General features: G+C 35.4%; 1 protein-coding gene and 1 long non-coding RNA gene across 16 annotated transcripts in view; one reads left to right on the top strand and one right to left on the bottom strand.

Moving 5' to 3' along the window:
* PAX2 (paired box 2) overlaps window positions 1-17,461 on the bottom strand; it is a 77,046-nt gene extending 59,585 nt beyond the window's left edge. For 12 of the 15 annotated variants that reach the window (XM_077259170.1, XM_077259168.1, XM_077259175.1 and 9 more), the window contains exons 1-3: window positions 16,879-17,461; window positions 13,707-13,875; window positions 12,759-12,956 (exon numbers count right to left, since the gene is read on the bottom strand). In XM_077259170.1, coding sequence (XP_077115285.1) covers window positions 12,759-12,956; window positions 13,707-13,875; window positions 16,879-16,921 — 410 coding nt within the window. In that variant the 5' untranslated portion in view covers window positions 16,922-17,461. The remainder of the gene's footprint in view (window positions 1-12,758; window positions 12,957-13,706; window positions 13,876-16,878) is intronic. The other 3 variants (XM_077259172.1, XM_077259169.1, XM_077259181.1) reach the window with 1 other exon arrangement.
* A 1,522-nt stretch (window positions 17,462-18,983) lies between these two features.
* LOC143768479 (uncharacterized) overlaps window positions 18,984-20,892 on the top strand; it is a 9,670-nt gene continuing 7,761 nt past the window's right edge. The window contains exons 1-2 of the long non-coding RNA XR_013213883.1: window positions 18,984-19,071; window positions 19,416-19,606. This is a non-coding gene — a long non-coding RNA (uncharacterized LOC143768479). The remainder of the gene's footprint in view (window positions 19,072-19,415; window positions 19,607-20,892) is intronic.

Raw genomic sequence — 20,892 nt, 5'->3', positions numbered from 1 at the left:
TGACATGCGGCTTTGAGGATGATAGAGAATCCTACAAATGAAGAATTATTCTGCATTATTATCTTACTTTATTTTTATCTTTTTACAGCGATGCCTAGCAAGATATACACACACATAAACATATATAGTCATCTCTACATTATTGCATAACTTTCCATTTGTAGGGTCTGCTACCATATTCAAAGCCATATAATGTACATTCATATTCATGTAATATATACGGAATATATAACGTTTTATATATATATATATATATATATATATATATATATATATATGCGTGTGTGTATATATATATATATATATATATATATATATATATAAACATATATACACACATATGTATATACATAAATAGATGTATATATATGTATATATATATATGCACACATTTTATCCAACTAATAAGGAGGATCAAGAAAATATATTAATATCTTTGGATATAAATAATTAAATAAAGTTAAAAAAAATCTAAATACTACCCAAATATTTGCCTGCTATTATCAGTGAAGTGTGGTGTCGGAAATATAACAAGCACATTTTAATAAACTATAGGTTTACATATTGGATGTACTGAAAAGTTTTCTGCTTATTTCATTTCACTGTAGACACTTTTTTGGTTTATTCATTTGTCAGTGGAAATACCCTATTATACATTCCATGTAAACAAGAAATTCACTGAGTCAAGCACCTGAACTAATGAAGTCTGTTTTCTTATGGATTTGTGTGATATGGTTGATTGACCCGTAAACTAAAATATACAAAGATTTCCTCATACCTCACAGTGCATTCTTAGTAAGTGATTAGGAAGTCATGGAGGAATAGATAATGACTGGCAGGTTTTTTCCTTGTGATGTCATCAAAAACAGTGAAATTTAAATATAACATCTGTTTATTAGTTATGGAATGACAGGAAGGGCTGAAGAACCCCCTTTACAACCGGAGGTGTTGATGCTCCTTTGATGGCCAGTAAGCTACTGGATTAGCATTATTAAATATGCAGTTGCTCTACTCGACTGAAACCCAACACTCTGCTGTTACCTGTTACTATTTTGCTATAACATATATATTACACCTTCTGCGTGGCAATAGCTTGACAGAATATTGACTAATGTTCAGCCATACAGTAATACCATGCAACATGCCCTAAAATAACTGTTTGCATGCGTAAGCACACCGAAAGAAAATGCTGAAGACTGTATCTTAGATGCAAAAAAAATAAGAAAGACCTATGGGAGTGTCCTGCTTTATTTATGCCTTCGTTACCTCTTATGCTGTTTTATTCAGACTGGGAGAGCAGAGGCCATTGTTGAAGACTTTCCCCCAAGGAGTCCTTGTCAATAGGATCTAACAATGGCTCTAGCGGACCTACGATGTTGATTGGACTCTCCCATTCAGGCGTATACTGGTTTAGTTCTGCAGAACCAGTATGACAGATATTAATATAGACAGGACCTGATATATGTTGACTTGGAAGGAGAAACGCTACTTTTAGGCTTTAAAGAATAGTGTGAGAGCTGATATATAAGATATACTGTACATTATATATGTATATATATATTGTTATCACCTTCTATAAGTATGGATAAGAAAATAAGAGTCAATACTTTATTTATATTTTTACCCTAGCTCCATAAGAATTGATTGACCGCCTGCCCTGTGCCATTCACATAAATTCAGGGACTTTATTCAGGAGTCATGTTCATTCTATTGAATAAGCAATTTGGGAGGGTGAATTAACTGCCGTTGCTAGAAAGTCCCTGAAGAAATATTAAAATTGCTGGCAGACCAAATCAATACTCACTGAACACCCAGTATGAGTGGCCTTGGATCATGTCTATAATGGATATGTGCAGAATCCTATGCCAAAGAAAGGGGGAATCCTTTGCACTCGCATAGCTGTGCTTCGCTGTCCGTCAATTTTAATAACAACTGATCTTCTATGGAAAAAAAAGTGATTGTATTTCTTTTTCTACAAGTCCTCCTCTCTTGATTATTCTGAAACCAAGCGTATAGAACAGTTCAGATCAAACACATCAACAGATGTTTATAGAGTCCCTGCCCTATTACTAGCAGTTCAATGTCTGTCACATAATGACTACCTCTAAATAATAATGGAAAGTGAAGGCAGAGCTTACTAAAATCGCTAGTTTTGTCAATATGAATTGTTCGGTGAGAATCACTAAGTGCTGATGTCAGTTGTCACAACATAAGGTAATGGCATGCTCAAGTCAATAGCTTGGATGGGCCAGGTCAGGCTGTGCGCTTCAGTCAATCATAATCCAGTTGAACTGTACATCAGAAGATGTCAGCACTTTATAAATGATAACTACTATCAATAACACTGTTTAGTTCCATAGATCTCTTACTGCCGTGAGTCCGCAAATGTAATAATTGAGGTAATACTAGGTGCCTCATAATCAAATTCACTCAGTCTGTGAGTAGCCAAAAAATAAGCTAATGTATGGATGTAAGGATAAAATATTCCGCAAATAACTAATATCACTACGGCTGGGTTTCTATTTCTCTCTGCCATCAGGATCCGTTTTCTTATGCCTCAACTGATCACAACTAATGTTAAAATGGCATTGGTTGTCATCTGGCTTAATCACCGGTTTCTGCAAAATCGGTGAATTGGATCTTAAAACACAACATGCATCATTTTCTGATCTGCCAATTTGAAGGATCTAGTACAACCACCAATAAGCTGAAAGAATGTAAGAAATCCCGTAGGATCAGTTCTGGCTTCTGTTTACCTATAGGCACACAGGGAAAAAGAAAACAGAAGGCCAGAAAAATGGGAAGAAGGTTTCTCAAACCTCTTCTAATTGGTCCCATTAAATTAATACATCAGAAAATATGGCAGACAGATCATGCTCCATATTTACTGACATAGTAAACTGCTTTTACCTTGAATAAGTGCCCTTTACTAAGGCATTACAATGATGTTGCATTAACAGTGTGCAGAATTTGTCCACGCAAGTTCAGTTTTAACACATCTCCAATCATTCAGCTAACAGGGGACATCGGGTGCAAGCTCAACAGACATGGCACTCCTAGTCCTGTGTAAACATTAGGCATGAGTTGGAGATTAATGTAAAGCATGCAATTTCTCAGTGCCAAAGCTTGGGTACCATTGAGCAATGATAAGAGAAGGTGCTCTGAATATTCGGTATATGAGTGTTCACTGTACCCCAAACACCTGCTTCAAATAGGGGTAAATGACCTTATCGACACCTTATAACTGAACAACCCGTGCCAAGAAAATAATAGAGAATAAAGTTGACACTGGCACTAGTTACACAAAATTGTAATTGTACACCACCTTACCTAGGCTTAAAATAATTTTCACCCATAAGTAAATTGTCTAATTTGAAACCAAGTTACCAAAAGCCACTCTATAGATTACATTTCACAGAGTTTCCCCCCTTTCCAATTTTAGGTGTAATTTTGTTTACTTTTAGAGCATGGTAGCTCTTCTTTCATGGCATGGGTTCTCCATGGTTTCCGATAGTTTCCAAACTGGACTTAGTCATGTTTGCTTCCTACAAAACTTATTTTCCAAAGTTTTAAATTACCTGAAATAGCAGTGAAAATGGCCCCTTTCTACTGCTCCAAATGCTCAACTTTCTAATTAGACTTTTATAGCAAAATATTGTAAAAATATCACCGATCTAGCTTTATACTCTTCCGTGTCTGCACCATGTTTATCTCAGTAGCTTTAGTCTGTTGCTGCTATATGCTTGATCATTACTGTTAACATTTCATGGGCTATGTTACTATTTAATTAATTTGTGCACTGAATGTTCCATTTTTCATTATGCCTGTGTGACATTTAACATTTTCTATGTCTTTGACATAAATAATGACACAGGTGTTGTAATGCGGCTTGTGTGCTCGCATAAAGTAATATCTTGTTTCTTAAAATCTTTGAAATCTCTGTTTCACTTTTTGCATGAGGACAATGTAAGCTGCATTTAATATGGCTGAATCTTTGTTTGTTGACTCCTTACAAAAGCTGGGTTTCCGTCTATCTGGGCCATCCTAAACAGTTTTTTGTGGACCTCATCTGATCACAACTGATGTCAAAATGGCATCAGTTGTCATGCATCTATTTCACCAATTTCTACTGCAAAGTTATCAGCAGGATTAAAAAAATGTAAGTAGCGTTTTTTTGATACAGCTCTTTGAAGGCCCCAACTGTGAAAGAACTAATGCAAAAGATGAATGTGAATGATCCCAGAGTAAATGAGAAGATCCATTCTCACATCAGTTTCCCATCGATGTTTCACTTACACGCAGAAGGGGAAAATTCGGGATCAACAGATACCTGGAGACCTTTTCCGACAATCCCATTGTATTATTAGGGATTATTACAATTTAAGATCACTTTTGGATCACACACAGAATGGTTGCCTCGCAGCTATAGACTCTATCTTTGACATATGTTTTTGCACCCAATAGTGGCCTACATTGCTGATTATTGATCCAACCACTATAAAAAACGGATTGGATTTGGTCAGAACTCCTTGATTTGTAACGAGAATTGGTCTGTCATGTCAAATTTTTTCTTGGTTGTTGACCATGATAAAATCATAATTTAGAAAGATTGAAAATTCCATAATTTTGCACTTGGTTGCAACACAGCAACTAAGCAGCTCTTAGCCTCTGTTCACAACTCGTCAGCGGTCTAGGTTGGCAAATGCCCCAAATTAGTAATTCGATTGTGCTAATAGGACACATGCTCATAGTTTGCCCAAACATTTGGCTCCTATATGTTGGTATACCTTTTGTTAACTACATTCAAAGGTATAGTCAGTCCTATTTTTTAATATGAAGAGATACATTTTCTACACTGTAAGTCAATGGGTGTATGGCATGTAGTGCATACTTTGGAGCCATAACTTTCAAACATGGGATATAAGAAGAGCCTAAAAATAGAAAGTCCAGGGTAGTATTAATGGCTATTTGCCATGATAATAAATATATTTTAGATAGACATGATTTCTCTATAACCTAATACTACAACCAACTATGAAAGACCAACCTACGGGTTAACAGCGCCCCAAGTGCTGCAGTTCTTTCCTTCCACATAGAAAGCTTTCATTATTAATTATGCCCTCTACTTATAATATGTAACAATAGATTTAGAAATGGCTGATCATGGCATGGCGAGACACTCGGGTCTTTATTTTTTGCTGCCAGGGTTGATCTATGTTTGCCATGTATTTAAGCAAATCTTAAATTATAAAGCAATAGTAAAAACAATGTGTTATATGAACAAGTGCTTCCATTTTATAGCAGCCATAACATTCTCCGTGCAGTGGGACTGCGCACATAAAATAAAGACCGCCACACTGCCCGTTACATCCTGCTTTTTTTTTTACCTAACACATTTGCTTCTGTAATGGCCTTTATCAATACTCCTGGGAGAGCGCTGAATGTTCAAATGCATAAAATAGAAGGTTTTTGGAAAATGGATTTGTTTGGACTAATTTGCCACTGTGGCCAGATCGAGGGGCGCTGCCAATGCTATATTATTATTATTACCAGCGTTATTATATTCATTTGTTTGTTCATAATCTAGTGGCATGGGTGTATCTGGATGTGTTAGCAGTCATTTAGCCTATTCTCTTCATAATTGGAGCGGGTACCTTTTTTTTTTTCGCAGAATGCCTAGGCAGCTAGTATTATTGGTCAGAAATCCATAAACACATTGCTGACCCTATGTTTCCTTACTGTGCAAGTACTTTCTGCTGAAAAGGCACTACACAGTTGTATTATATGCAAACAGCATTTTGCCACAGTGAAATTAACCTGGCGCCCATTTCCATATTTTAGTGGCGTAACGCATGGGTGGATGCTTTAGAAAGATAAAAAGCTGAGAGTCTGCCGGAATATCTCTCTCTCCGCTCTGCATATAGGGCCACGGTCTATTTTATAATATCCATACACCTCTGTGCCTTTTTACGGTTCATCGCGCTATGTCAATTTAATATGATATTGGCAAGAAAATCCTTTTTGAGGTCATTATGCGGACAGCGGCAGCCTCTCGAATCTGTTTAAGACAAATAGAGGATATGTTCATTCAGCAGTGCTAGTTTTCAGTTTAAGCCTAGCCCCATAAAAAATGTAAGTATCGTCATTATTATAATTATCCAATTTCATATTGTTATTATTATTACTGATACACAGTGTTAGCAGGAAAATAAGGTTTGTAATTTGCCGTAATGTCTATTTCATCGAGGTTTTGTTCGATGGTCTGTTTGAAAGCTAACCTTATTCACTTAACAACAATCAGCATGGCCATACTTGGAGGATATTGCTTTGTAATGTAGCCGCGCACTTTGGATGCATTTATATATTTATTTCCGCAAACATTTGGACATGCAATGGGGATTTGACCTTGCAGAAAAGAACAATGCCCTAGGAAAGCCAAAGGGGGTGGCGGGGGGGAAAAAAATCACTCTGGTTTTAAATAATTGCAGGCTGTTAAACAGAGAATCCTAGCATATCATACCAGTAATGGAAATAAATCCCATTGTATTTGCATTTTAATTTTCCACATAAACAATAGGCCTATAGTTATGCTGGGTTTCAAGAAGAAAAAAAAAATCACCGGGCTGAATTTAATTAGAAATGAAAAGTTTATAGGTGCCTCTTTAATACGATTAATGCACAGTTAACATTTATCACATACATATGCTGGATCCTGCTCAAATTGCCCTTTCTTAAGCAGCCACAGTGCATGAAATGAAATTTTCCTCACTTTTTGTGTGTGAATGCGCGTGTGCGTGTGTGTGCTTGTCTCTTGTGAGGCAGCCCGCTCTCTAAACATCTCATTAAAATGTTATGCTGATGCCAGTGTAACGGAAGAATGACCCCTAGTTACAGTGCAAAGTTCATTAATGCTCTGCACAGATGGGTGGGATTTGCACCTGACTCCTTGCTCTCCACCCTCTGTGCCAACAGTGCTAGTAGAGAAAGAAAAACAGGGTTGTGATTTCTCTTCTATGTATCATAGACTTTTAGGTGTCTTCTACACCATGTGGACAATTTGTACTTTTTGTAATGCCATCTGCATTAGATGTGAGCAGGATGTGCTACCAATTCTTTATTGGGCCACCATGCAATACGAAAAGTAGAGTTTAGTCCGTTAGAATAAATACAATGGAAGGTAGAACATATCTGCCATATCACTTCATATGATGCACTTTTCATATGTGTCTCTTTACCTATAATTATGTATTTCATTATAATACTAACGCATTTTCCGCGCAGTATTTACATCTCTGCGCTACTACTCATTGATCAAGTCAACATTTGATCATGCGGTAACAGTAGATCAAAGAATAAACCTGACTTAGGGTAGAAACCAACATAGCGATATTCTTTTTGAGGGATGTTTCTGAAATTTTGAAAACTCAGGTGGATCAACATTGACGATACAATGTCGGTCTGACCCACATTGAGCTTTAAACGAATCAGGTATAGCCGGGGACATGAATACTCAACCACACGCAGGAGCCACATTGTAAAAAGTCAACAAAAGTTTGATGAAATTCTTTAATTCTGTATAAGCATTAACGATGTTGTGTAGACATAAGACGCTGACTAGATCAATGGAGGATTATTTCTTGATGGAGCGTAAGTCTCTTGGGGAGATTTCTATTATATTAAGTGCTACTTGTACCTGTACCCTATGTCTATTAGCATTGGTCTAATGATGAAAACAGCTACTTTTTTGTATTACAGCAAAATAAAGCATATTCAACCAGAAATCCAATCTACCGAGGCCGTATTATCTGTCGGATATGTATTCAGTGGAATTTATGTTTCCCATTGAGGGATTTCCATATTGAACTATTTTGATGTGTGTTTCTCAGTGACAGTGGATCTGGTTACAATGTTATTGATTGGTTTTTGCACAGACAGGAGGTTTTGTGCTGGTCCCTGATCTAAATCTACCTTTCTATGGGCCAATTGTTGCAAATATGGGATAGGGTTGCATTCTAGACCACCCTTGATGAACTGTGCTGCATTGAATGGACATTAATAAATGGACTTGGGTTGTGTGGTGAGAAAGGGATTGAGTGGTTTCCTTGTACATTTATGGATTTATAGCACTTCATATCAGAAGTGATTATGCTATTGAGTTTTTAGTCTATTGTCTTATTCAGTCACGATGATCTCAGTGCTTGATTTCTCGAACATTTTTGTATTTCTTTGACCTATACATGAGCCTAAGGGTACGTAACATTAACATAATAGACTTGTAAATTCCGATAATCCAAAATCAAGTTCTTTTTGTAGACTAGTTGCAGAAACCAAAGGTGTACATTAATTTTTACGTATATTAACACATGAAACAATCTCTGCTGTGGAACAGAGAACTGCGGCATCTTACGATATATGAAATACATTGGAGGACTAAATATTCACTTAGGAGGGTAGCACATTGTTTAGAAAGTGAACATTTAGGCGATGATTTACTGGAGATGTGAGGTCAGTATGTTTCTTTTCGAACGTATTCTGTACACTTATTTGGCATTGGACGTATGCCTCTTTGCCCAAAGATGGATTATCCACTCACATAGCAAAACGTAAATGAGGTTATCCAATTGAGGCACTTGCTACTACATAAAGTACATGTAGGTTTGAATCATGGCGGATTTACATATATAAGTAGAAGTAATCATAAGGCAACGAATCACAGATGGCTTCAAAAGTAAAATAGTAATCATTGCCTCTTGGAGGTAGTATCCCACAGTTCATTACAAGTCTCCAAAAGTCCATTCACAACAACCTTATCTTAGAAATATGATATAACTAGCATAGGAACAAGACAAAAATTGCTTAAATTTGATAGACGCCAAGATAAGCATTGTTCAAATAGACTAGTATTAGGCCAACAGTCAGTAAATCCAACTAATGTATAAAGAAAAATGGAAGACAAATCAGCGGCTGTACATAATAATAATTCTTTTTTTTTTTTTTTTTTTTTTAAATCTTAAAAATCTGCGTAAATTTATACCTTATCATTTAATGAAAGTGGCCAAATCTAAAATTATATTCTATAAAGATACACTGATAGAAATAGCTTTTTTCATTATTATTATTTATCTAGCTCTATATTACAGTATATTGGTTTTCACAAAAATTAGTGCCAAAAACTTAACTATTACCTAAATTGCCTTAACAATGCAAAAAACTTCAGAACTTCTAATGAAATATATTCAAACTGTAATATAATAAAAAGATAGATCTCTTAAAAATGTAAAAATGTGAAATAATTCATATATATAACGCTGAATAGTATCGGCCAGATTTACTATTAAAATTTTAAATATATGTAAAATACACTAAAAATAGAGCGAAAAGTACGATGAAGGTTTATAACATCCTGAATTGTACAATTAGCCTACTATGAAACATTAAAAATACAAAAGCACTTAGAATTTGAAGAAATCTATTTTTTTCCAACAAGCAGAATGCAGTAATTAGTCTTTGTGACTGTGATGCATTTACCGTGATATATTTCTCTAGGCTACAACTTGCTAAAAATTACCTTTTCGATCATCAAATAACTACGTATAACAACAACCGCCAAAATACTTGTAGATTCAGAAAAGTTTTAGCAATTCAAAAGTTTAAAATCAATTTTATGAATGAATCGTCGTGGTGCATGAAGAAGTCTCAAAATCAAAACTTAATCATTTCAATCTTCAAAATGTCATGAAAGTTACAATATATAATTAAATAATGAGAAAATGTCTTGTAATGTCGCAAATATCTTTTTTTTGATAAATGTACTCATATAACAATATTAGACTCTGATTTAAAGCATGGATCTGCAAATTCTGCATAGAATTATATACCTTTCACATCTATGGCAATACCCTCAGTGATACATTATAAGATTTGTGATCGGTATAGCAATTATTATTCCTCATTCTGTAAATATCCAGTTTGCTATGTATCTACTAGGACACATATTCTACCAATGAAAAGTCTTGCCTAGAGGTTGTCTCACTATGTCATATAATTCCTACCTAACTTGTTCTGAAGGCATACGTACCAGAACTGATTGCCTTCTGTGGATCATATCCCAATATATGTTCTTTGGTTTTGCATAGGTCTGCGTATACTTCACCAGCTCAACTCAAAGAGTTGTATCAATGAAGCAAAGCCAAGGAGTCCAATGACAAATTCCGCACTGCTACATATGTAAATAGGCATTTTATAGCAGGAAATCAGTAAACTATCAGAAAGACCCTGTATGAGAACTTGATTTCATTCCTGTGTTTGTAGCTATATTTCATTGTAGGCCCCATTTACTTTAAATTTTTAGCGTGCCTTGCCCTAAACTAACTATCAAGTTACCCAACTACATGTTTAATCGTTGAAAAGGAAAAGGCGGCCATTCCAATTCATTCCATAGACAACCTGCTCTGGGGCAATGCGCATATTATACAAGACATAAAACACAGTCTACTAATGCCAAGATATTAGAGAAAAGAGAGAGGCTTACATCACGCATTCATTGTGCCGTCTAGTATAGCCATATATTAAGAAGACTCTAAACTTAGACTGTTTAACTGGCGTAGGCCAAAGGCGGATCAACACAAGATTAAAAAGCCTAATTAAATGGTAGACGAGACTACAGAAAGTTGTGTAGTAATCATTACATCTGGTAGACTACAATGCTGGAATACTCCAAGACTTTAACATTGGTCGACTGGATCATTGACATAAATATGTGAACCCATCTCCATCCAAGCAAATGAGCATATACTGTGGTTTACAACAATGTGATGTATATTTTCTATCCATCAACTGCACAATTGAGTGCATCTCCCTGTTCCGATAACATTAACAAGCTATTTTATTTTTTTATTTTTTTTTTACTATACCAAACTGGGAAAAGCTTGAAAAAAAATGACTGGGGGAAGTTTATGGTAAGGTGTATAATTAGTCTATCAGTATTATGTTACCCTGTTCATATCTTAATAACCATTTTAATACAGATGACACACACAGGAATAATTTCCTCAAGTAGCCCAGCAGTATATTACAATGCATGTGTGTCTCAGGGAGTCTTTTTGAGCCAAGGTACATTCCAGCAGTTAATTTTACCTGCTGCTTGCGAGATGACTTGGGATAATTCCATGTCATTTGTGAAATATTAAAAACATTTACGTAGGATGCCAGAGCAATTGGAACAGATAATATCTAAATTGTATTTTCTGCTGTATCTGCATGGCATTCACAATTATAGCTGTACCCTTTCCGTAGTTATGCTTTTTGAATATGTAATAGCAGTGCCCCAGATCTTATGAAAGGAGAGCGAAACAATGGCATTTATGTGCTGGACTTATGGTTCAGGGCAGGAATACACATTAGCGGCAGCTGTGGATATATATATATATATATATATATATATATTTATTGTACTTAGCTATCCCTGTAACTCTGACATAGAGAGAAAGAAAGAAAGAAAGAAAGAAAGAAAGAAAGAAAGAAAGAAAGAGTGAGAGAGAAAGAAAGAAAGAAAGAAAGAGTGAGAGAAAGAAAGAGAGAAAGAAAAAAAGAAAGAGAAAGAGAAGGAAGGAAAGAAAGAAAAAGAAAGAAGGAAAGAAAGAAAGAAAGAAAGAAAGAAAGAAAGAAAGAAAGAAAGAAAGAAAGAAAGAAAGAAAGAAAGAAAGAAAGAAAGAAAGAAAGAAAGATATTTTATCTATGTATAAAGAAAAAACAATAGGATGCAACACTGCAGTGGAAATCAGTGAAAAAAGTGGACTTTATTCCCACAGATACATGATATGTTTCAGCTTCTCATTTGAAGCCTTTTTCAAGTATATATATGCTTGAGAAAGACTCCAAATGAGGAGCTGAAATATACAGTATGATGTATCTGTGTGAATAAAGTCCACTTTTAATTCAATTAAACACTGATATGTATATATATACCTCAGAGTTTAATTTATTTACAAGTCCAATATATATATATATATATATATATATATATATATATATATATATATATATATATATATATATATATATTCATACAAGTATATGGTAGATTTGCAGATCTTACTTTCTTACTTCTAGGATTAGATACATACATTTTATGAATAAATGAAAGCTACAGCTAGATACATGTCTTTTTTTCATAGCGTTCTCCTTCTCCATTGGAAATAGACACATAGATGACACAATGATGCTGACTACTTAACAGGATGGCTGGTGTAATCCTATAATAGCAGTAATTATGGCCAGCACTGTCTGTTTTCCTAGTAGAGAGAAGTTTTGGTTACTTGCTGAATCCCCTGTAATCCTGCTCCCATGTTACACGTTTGCATTTGCCACTTCTAAAGTCTGTTTGGTTAAGATAAATAAACATTGGTATTTTAATGGTTCAGTAGCTGAGACTCTGGTGATTGTCTGTAAATTTGGGAGCTGTTAAATTCTTAATTACTGAGAACACTAAACATTAGATGGAATATACTCATAAACAAAGGGAAGGCAGCAATGGTGACATTCTACACTAGATGCAGGGAGAACATTACAATCCTGGACCCAGCAGAAGAGTCCTTTCTTTACAGTGACCTCCAATGTGCACAATGTATAGCAAACATTCCAATTCCTATAATAATAATAAAGCAATGCATGGAGAAGACAGGAGAAGCACAAGCCCAGGCGAGAGGTGAGAGAATAATGGGCAGGATTACACAGAGGTGACAATGGTCATGTTGTACCTGTTAATGGAGGAGACGCTGGGCACAGTGTCATTGTCACAGATGCCTTCTGCTAGCAGCCTGTCCCGGATCTCCCAGGCAAACATGGTTGGGTTCTGCCTCTTGTATTCTGCAATTTTATCTACTACTTTCGGTGTTGCTACTTTAGGCTTCGATCCACCAATTACTCCTGGTTTGATGCTGCCGGTCTCATAATACCTGCACAGAGCAGTGAGTTTTAGTAGCACATCTATACATTAATGTATGAATGTTAGATATAATATTCATTATATATATATATATATATATATATATATATATATATATATATACATATATAAATATATATATATATATATATCTTATTTTTAAAAACAATTAATATTATATTTGCACATATATTTAGTATTATCTATTTGGTAATTTTTAACTGCACAAATGTCCATTTCATTATAGGTGAGAGATGAAACCTCGTGGTCTCTTCCCTCTGAAATTGAGCGACTTTTGTGCAAGATCCAATCGTTCTGATATCAATACAGCAGTGATGATGATTCCATGATACTAATGGGAAAACAGCTTTTATCATTAGAGGATTTGAGCTAATTTAAAAATCAATGCATAATTGCTATTAAAGCCTTGTAATGTCATTGAAATAAGCAGTGTGGCAAATAAGTCGACAGGGATGGAAAATGATATAAAATCAGCAATGATTGGAGCATTAGACTATTAATGAAGTCTGCATACATTATCCTACTGGGTATCAGTATTATTCTGCAGGACAATGAGGAGTATATATATATATATATATATATATATATATATATATATATATATATATATATATATATATATATATATATGTGTGTGTGTATTGTTTGTTATTTCCATTGTTCTATATATCATGGTGAAGTATGAATTCAATTATTATTATTTATTTCCAGGTGATAATGAAGCAAGAAGTCGCCTTACCTGCCCAGGATCTTGCTGACACAGCCATGGCTGACCCTCAGCTGCCTGGAGATGTCACAAGGTCTCACTCCTTGGTGGGCCAGCTCCACTATCCTTTGCCTCACCACATCAGGTAAAGGTCTGCCATTCACAAATACCCCCCCGAGCTGGTTCACACCCCCATGCCCTGCTGGGGAAGATGGAAGACGAAAAAAATAAAAAAGGAGACACAAAGAGAGAAGAAATGGGAAACTCATTAGATGGACACTAATATATGAGACCTTCCCTATATATTCCTGTATGCAAGTGGATTTTTATTTTCGTGTTACAATGACATCAGCAGCATGGCTGTAATGCTTATTTATATAGGGTATATATACTATAATGGAGCATTATATACAGGGCTCAGTGTGTGATGATGGTGTCACTGATCTGCCACATCTAACATTTCACAGAGGAGCTGAATGACTACAGTGCAAACACGTGCTCCCCGGGCAGCCCACTGCAGGCCACTCATACAGGGGGCTACCTACCCCATGTGTACCACCAGCAGACCCCCAGAAACACAGCCACACGTGACCCATCACTAAGCATAGCGCCAGGCATGCGCCCTGCTCGGTACCTTTAATTACACCATTGCTTTATAAGTATGGGCATGTGCCTAGTGTGGCACAGAGGGCACGGCACCCTGTTACCAGATCACACATATATACAGTACACACATAACTATAGATGACCATTTGTGTGTGTTTATGTATATATACATATATCTGTGTGTGTGTGTGTGTATATATACTGTATATAAATATATAAGCAAAGCATCATAAATAAATAATATATACATATATATATATATATATGTTTGTATGTATGCATACATATATATGTGAGTATATATATATATATATATATATACAACACATACATACATACATAAACACTTAAACACATAACTAAAATTACACATAAAAATACACAAATATACGTATATATACATACACACACTCATATATAAACATATATATACGCACAAAAAAACTCATACATATAGATACACACACATATATACACACACTCATATATGCATAATATATATTTGTATATATATATGTACAAAAACAAACACATATAGATAGATAGATAGATAGATAGATAGATAGATAGATAGATAGATAGGTACTCATAAAAACACACACACACACACACACACATATACAGATACTCATAAAAACACACATATATGTATGTATATATACACATATATATCTATGTGTGTGTGTATATATATTCCATTGTTGATTAATAAAATATATATATATATATATATATATATATATATATATATATATATATATATATATATATATATATATATATATATATATATATATATACAGCAACTGAAAAATATGTACCGATTGTGGGAATTAAAACTGGGGAAAACTTTACATCTGTCCATCTAAATATCTAGTATTGATCCTCCCCTATCTGGCCATCATTCTATCTCTGGCACAGTTTCTCTCCCGTGCAGCTGACAGAGACTTATTGACTGTGAACTTGAGGAAACTCTCATTGCCCTTCCATCGATCCAGCGCACAAATCCTGTTCTCCCCAAAGATGTGCCACTCCTGCTGCCCTACTGTGTATGTGTGCGATGTGCTGCGCTCCTCACATTCTCATCATCTCCAGGTATCCTCGTGTCCTCTACACATGAGCTATACAGTTACCAGCAGTCATTTTCTCAGCACCTCTGTGATAAATAATTCACTGCACCTCTGATAACTCCTATTACATATTATTAAAAGGCAACAGATGCAAAAAAGATTGCACATTAATAATTTACTGATTGGGCACAATAACTGCTTGTTGCTGCATATGGAATGTCGGGTAATAAATATGAGAGTAAGTGTGTGTTTGTATAAAACTGTGCGTGTGTGTATAATATATATATATATATATATATATATATATATATATATATATATATATATATATATAGTCTCTGATGCATCTTCATTCATTTTTAACCCAATCATTTGATAATTTGTGTAGTATTAGTCTCTATTTACATTCCCGTGAACATGTGTCCAGATACCGCACACAAGTGCTTTTTTGGGATTTCTTGAAAATAATGCAATATCAGAATTATTTTTGTAGCCCGTTAAATTTCGGCAATTATTCTAGTTTCAAGTTGATTTGATCAAGCTATGCATTAAATCTCCCTAACCTTTGTTTCCCTATGTGTATATATATATACACATACACATACATGCATAGGGACATAAAGGTTTGGGAGATTTAATGCATAGATATATATATATTATATATATATATTATATATATATATATATATATATATATATATATATATATATATATATATATATATATATATATATATATATACAATGAATCATTTCGGTATACCCATTTCGTGGTATACCCTTTAGTCCTCATTAATACTATTTATGGTAATTTAGATTTTTTTTATTTCCATATATTTAATATGAATATCTTCTATTTTCTTTTCTCAAAAAACTATATAGTTACCAGTTAAAAGTAAAAAATAAGCAGTAAATACTAAATGTATGTAGTTCCCATGTTTATCTTATACGGTATGTCATAGCACGTATCTAATGGCTTGTTACTGGTAAACTGATTTTTTTTTTTCTAGGCAATTTCTTTATTTTTGCTAAGCTATAAAATGACGATAATGCTGATATTAATTATATTTAGTCTCTAACTAATATATATATTTTTACAATATATTTTAAATTTATAGAACATTATTTTATTAAAAAATAAATGTTACATTCCTATATATTGCAGGTCATTTTCTGGAGCTATTATATTGTAGTAGTGATTGTAGCTTTAAGTGGCATTAATGGTAAGAAGCTGTGAGCAGTGTGGGTGTCTGTGGATGCAGGAGTGGACATTGGTGCTCAAAAAGCAGCGAAATTGGGTGGAATAGGAGGTCATAAATAAATGGCCAATGGCTGGATTTCTGCACAAATGGAGCAGAGCTGAGAAGCGGCTTGCGGGGCATGGGGATGGATCAGTGGGCATGGCTGGTGCTTGGAGTGTAGGTGAATGGAAGAGTGGGCATAGCTGGTCATGGTCACCAACTTGCTGAGTATCTCCTACATCTAGGAGGATGCAATGACATTAGGAGGAGCAGGGCTCCAGTACTCACGGTGCATGGCCGAGAAGGGGTCTGCCTTGCAATGCATATCCATGGGGAGGCAAATGAAAGGCAGGTATTCGGCTGTAGTCGCCGTTTCGCCTCTGGACTGAACTTCAAGACTTGAAAAAAAATATTGTGCGCTCGTGTCCAGCTCAGCCTGCTTCCCCTGTCCCCGTGCTGAGAGCTGGGCGCAGCAACCAAGGCGAGGGTCAGCTCTGGGGACAAGCAGGAGCTCAGGAGATGGACACTAGAGTCCTTCAGATTCCCTGGGAAGAAGAGCCAGTGTGTGGCCAGCAGATGCTTCTGCTCATGGCTGCTGCTGGAGCCTGTGGGAGCTGAGGACCAGGGCTGCAGAGGAGACCAGGCTACTGGTGAGCTGTGGAGGATGGAAGGTGGCCTCAGCAAGAGTGGTGCTGTCCTCTAGGTCTTTGGTTGGAGTTGTCTGACTTCAAAGCAAAGTTAACAGAGAAGAAAACAATCCAGGGGTGTGCAGAAAATCAGGGGGCAGAGCAAGGTCTTTACTAAGATGCAGCTGAAGTTGTCACTTTAAGGTGGGATGTGTGAGCGAGGAGGTTTGGCTGGAGAATGGAGCCTCCTCTCCCTGTGTGTGTCTCTCTAAAAGCTGCCCCCCTCCCTACACCTCCACTCACACACTCACTGCCCTCCCCCTGGAGCTGGGAGATGGATGACTTGTCAGACAAAGGGAATAGATTCCACCACTCGGTGATTCGCCAAAGCACAAAGCTGGAGCCCTGGTAAGGAGGTCCCTGGCATCACCCTGCCACCTCCAGCAGAGCCTACCGAGGAGGGGCAGCAGGCACAGGAGGGTGGCACCAGAGACTGCTAGCAGAGCAGGGGCAGCACTCCTCACCACACATAGATTAACACTTTCAGCCACATCATCGTGACAATGGTTCTGAATACAACAGCATGGGTGATGATTAAAAAAAAAAAGTAACTTGGAAAAAAAAAAGTTTATCATTTCCACAGCTCATTCAAAAAAGCTTATTACGTATTCCCTGTGGGAAGAGGACTTCGATTTATCATTAGTGTGATGGAATCAATAACAAATGTATAAAGAACAAGTGCAGCTCTGGCTTATGTAGAAGAAATGCAGGAAAGTGTACAATGAGGTTATTAATAGTATTAACTAGCGAAAGGATGTTATACAAAAATATATTAAGGATATATGTCTATCTATCTATCTAGGAATATATAGTTTGCATGACCTACACAATGAATACATAAGTATTGTCACAATATCTGCACAAAGTCAAATACACACAGAAAAAATAATGATCGAACTTTTAAAATTATAACCTGTTAAATAATGTTTTATCTGTCCATATATAAATATATGCTATATATGTATATAATATAAGCGGCATCGGTCATATGTATATTGCCAGTAATATATATATATATTATATACATATACATATAATATATATATACACAGCGATCTATCTATCATTTCTATCTATTTATCCATCTATATATAGATAAATATATATATCTTGTATTTATACTAATATCGAAGATTTTAAGAATGTAGGTATGTTATTAATACCAGGAGTGACTGTACTAAATAAACATTCATACAAATATGTTTAGTCCATTTTCACCGAATTTCCAGAGAAGTCACCTGCGTGAGAAGTCTTTTTTTTTCACCCTATAGTGGTTTTCTAATGAAACATTATTACATGTCCAGTCCCTTTAGACAGAGCACTTATTAGTCATTTGAAGGCTCATACAGAGCCACTGGTGCATACTGCTTGTCCACACTAAACTCTCCTGTGAGCAGTCACCCTGAACCTGCAGGCTCCTTCTCCCCAGGCTGAGCCCACACTGCTGATACAATCCCCCTCGGAGACGCTTCTCATGTTTTCCTCCTCCTGATAGAAGCTGTATATCTATCATTCATGTTCAGTCTGCAGTAAATAGATGTAGAGCGGCCTGCGAGGGCTGGAAGTGCCAGCTTGATTTCAAAATACTGGGACCAACCTGCAATTGGAGGATCGGATGTTTTAGCACTGCCGCCTGCAGATGGCGCTATGTGGTCTGCTTTTAAATCTAGAGATTATTTATAAGGGAGGGAAAAAAAGTTTTCAGTGCACTTTTTAAGCCAGTCTGGCTGCAGAAAACTACACTTGAGCTAGGAATTGCCAACATTTCCTATCATACATTGACATCAAAGTAAAGGTTTGTTCTTTTATTTTATAGCTAAAACCTTATCTTGTTATATGTTATTTTATTTTACATCAATAAACAGTGTTTCCTGAAGAATTTCCTTTGGTTACTGGAATTTTGTAATTGTTGCACCTGTTGCATTTTAATTAGATTATTGAGTCAATATTGCTAATATTAAATAATAATAATAATAATAATTCAGTTGGTTGAACCTTAGTTCTTTGTGTCATATCACTAATTACTCACAGAAAAGTCACAACCTGCAAATACAAGGTTCAATACATATGAAGGTTTTGTGTTTATGATCTGGACTCCACTAACTATAATCTCCTGTGCTTATGTGCAATGTGTTTTAGGAGAACATCACTATGTGACCTGATGGGGAACTGTTCAATGCTACCACCACTGAAGAGATGGGAAAAGAAAACACATTAGACATTAACTACATTCTGGTTGGGTTTATATGTGTGATTTTCACGCAATACAGACAATTGATGGAGAGATCTATACAAGCAGCTCCTTAGAACTCCTGAGGATCTGTCACCATGTAACTACCAATAATAAAGTGCAGACTTTATCTAGTCAAATAGGGTTTATTTATTATACTTACCTTAAATGTATACTTGGATAGAATATAATAAAACTTTCTATCTATCTATCTATCTATCTATCTATCTATCTATCTATCTATCTATCTATCTATCTTTCTATCTATTGTATTTATCAATTCTTTTTATATATACTAGTGTAATTTTCTAATCTAATCTATTTCATATCTATCTCATATCTATGTTTCTATATATTGTATTTAACTATTCTATCAATCTATTGTAATTGTTTAATCTATCTATCGATCTCATATCTATCTACCTTTCTATCTATTGTATTTATCTATTCTATCAATATATTGTAATTATTTAAGCTATCATCTATCTATCTATCTATCTATCTATCTATCTATCTATCTATCTATCTATCTATCTATCTATCTATCTATCTATCTACATATCTGTATCTATCTCATAGCACCACACTCTTGGTATGGTAAATATTGGTACTATAGGTCCTATAAATGATTTATGCTGGTGCTTTTACTTCTGGTTAGGGTTGATTGATTTGCTCAGTTCCTAGCATCAGACTTTAAATTACTTTTTCCCTCTCTCTCACTCTCTCTCGACAGAGAACTTTTCAGTCCAAAAATTTACACTTCAAAAAGGTTCCCGCCTGAGTGCGGAAATTTAGAGGAAAATAAACTTTTCTCTTTCCCAGAGAGAAACTAGTGATAGTGATCTGAGGACTTGCTTTCTTTGTTTTTACCTTCCAGCATCAATAGCACTAATGTACATTATACCTTCGTATCTCAGTATTAATACTAATCACCATCACTGTGGCTTGTAGATTGTTTCCTATGATTCCATTCTTTCAAGTTTGATCAAATTCTGTATATCTTTTTGGGAAGTGACTATTTAATGCACAGGCTTTCTATACATTTCTGATTTTATCTGTCAAATCTGCTACTCTGCTTTTAGCAACTCTTCCCATTTCCTTTTATCAAACAGCTAAACTTATATCTAATATGCAGGGACGATGACTCTTCAGTATTATGTGTTCCATTCATCTTTAATATATTATCATTCAAGGCAATGTTACTAAACAAACCTCACTTCTCATTTAAATAAACAAGCTTCAGGGAGAGTTAACATGAAATTCCATATGGAGGTTTCCACCTGCCTGTGCTCTCAAATAGTGTGGACTAATGAAACAGACAGTCATGGCCACATACTACACTGCCATTCCTTATCATATCATACCACATACTGGATCTAGAAGAGT

The sequence above is a fragment of the Ranitomeya variabilis genome, chromosome 4 (assembly GCF_051348905.1).
Source record: "Ranitomeya variabilis isolate aRanVar5 chromosome 4, aRanVar5.hap1, whole genome shotgun sequence".
NCBI lineage: Eukaryota > Metazoa > Chordata > Amphibia > Anura > Dendrobatidae > Ranitomeya > Ranitomeya variabilis.
Note: the sequence above shows the minus strand (reverse complement) of the source record. Positions and strands in the feature narration are given on the sequence as shown.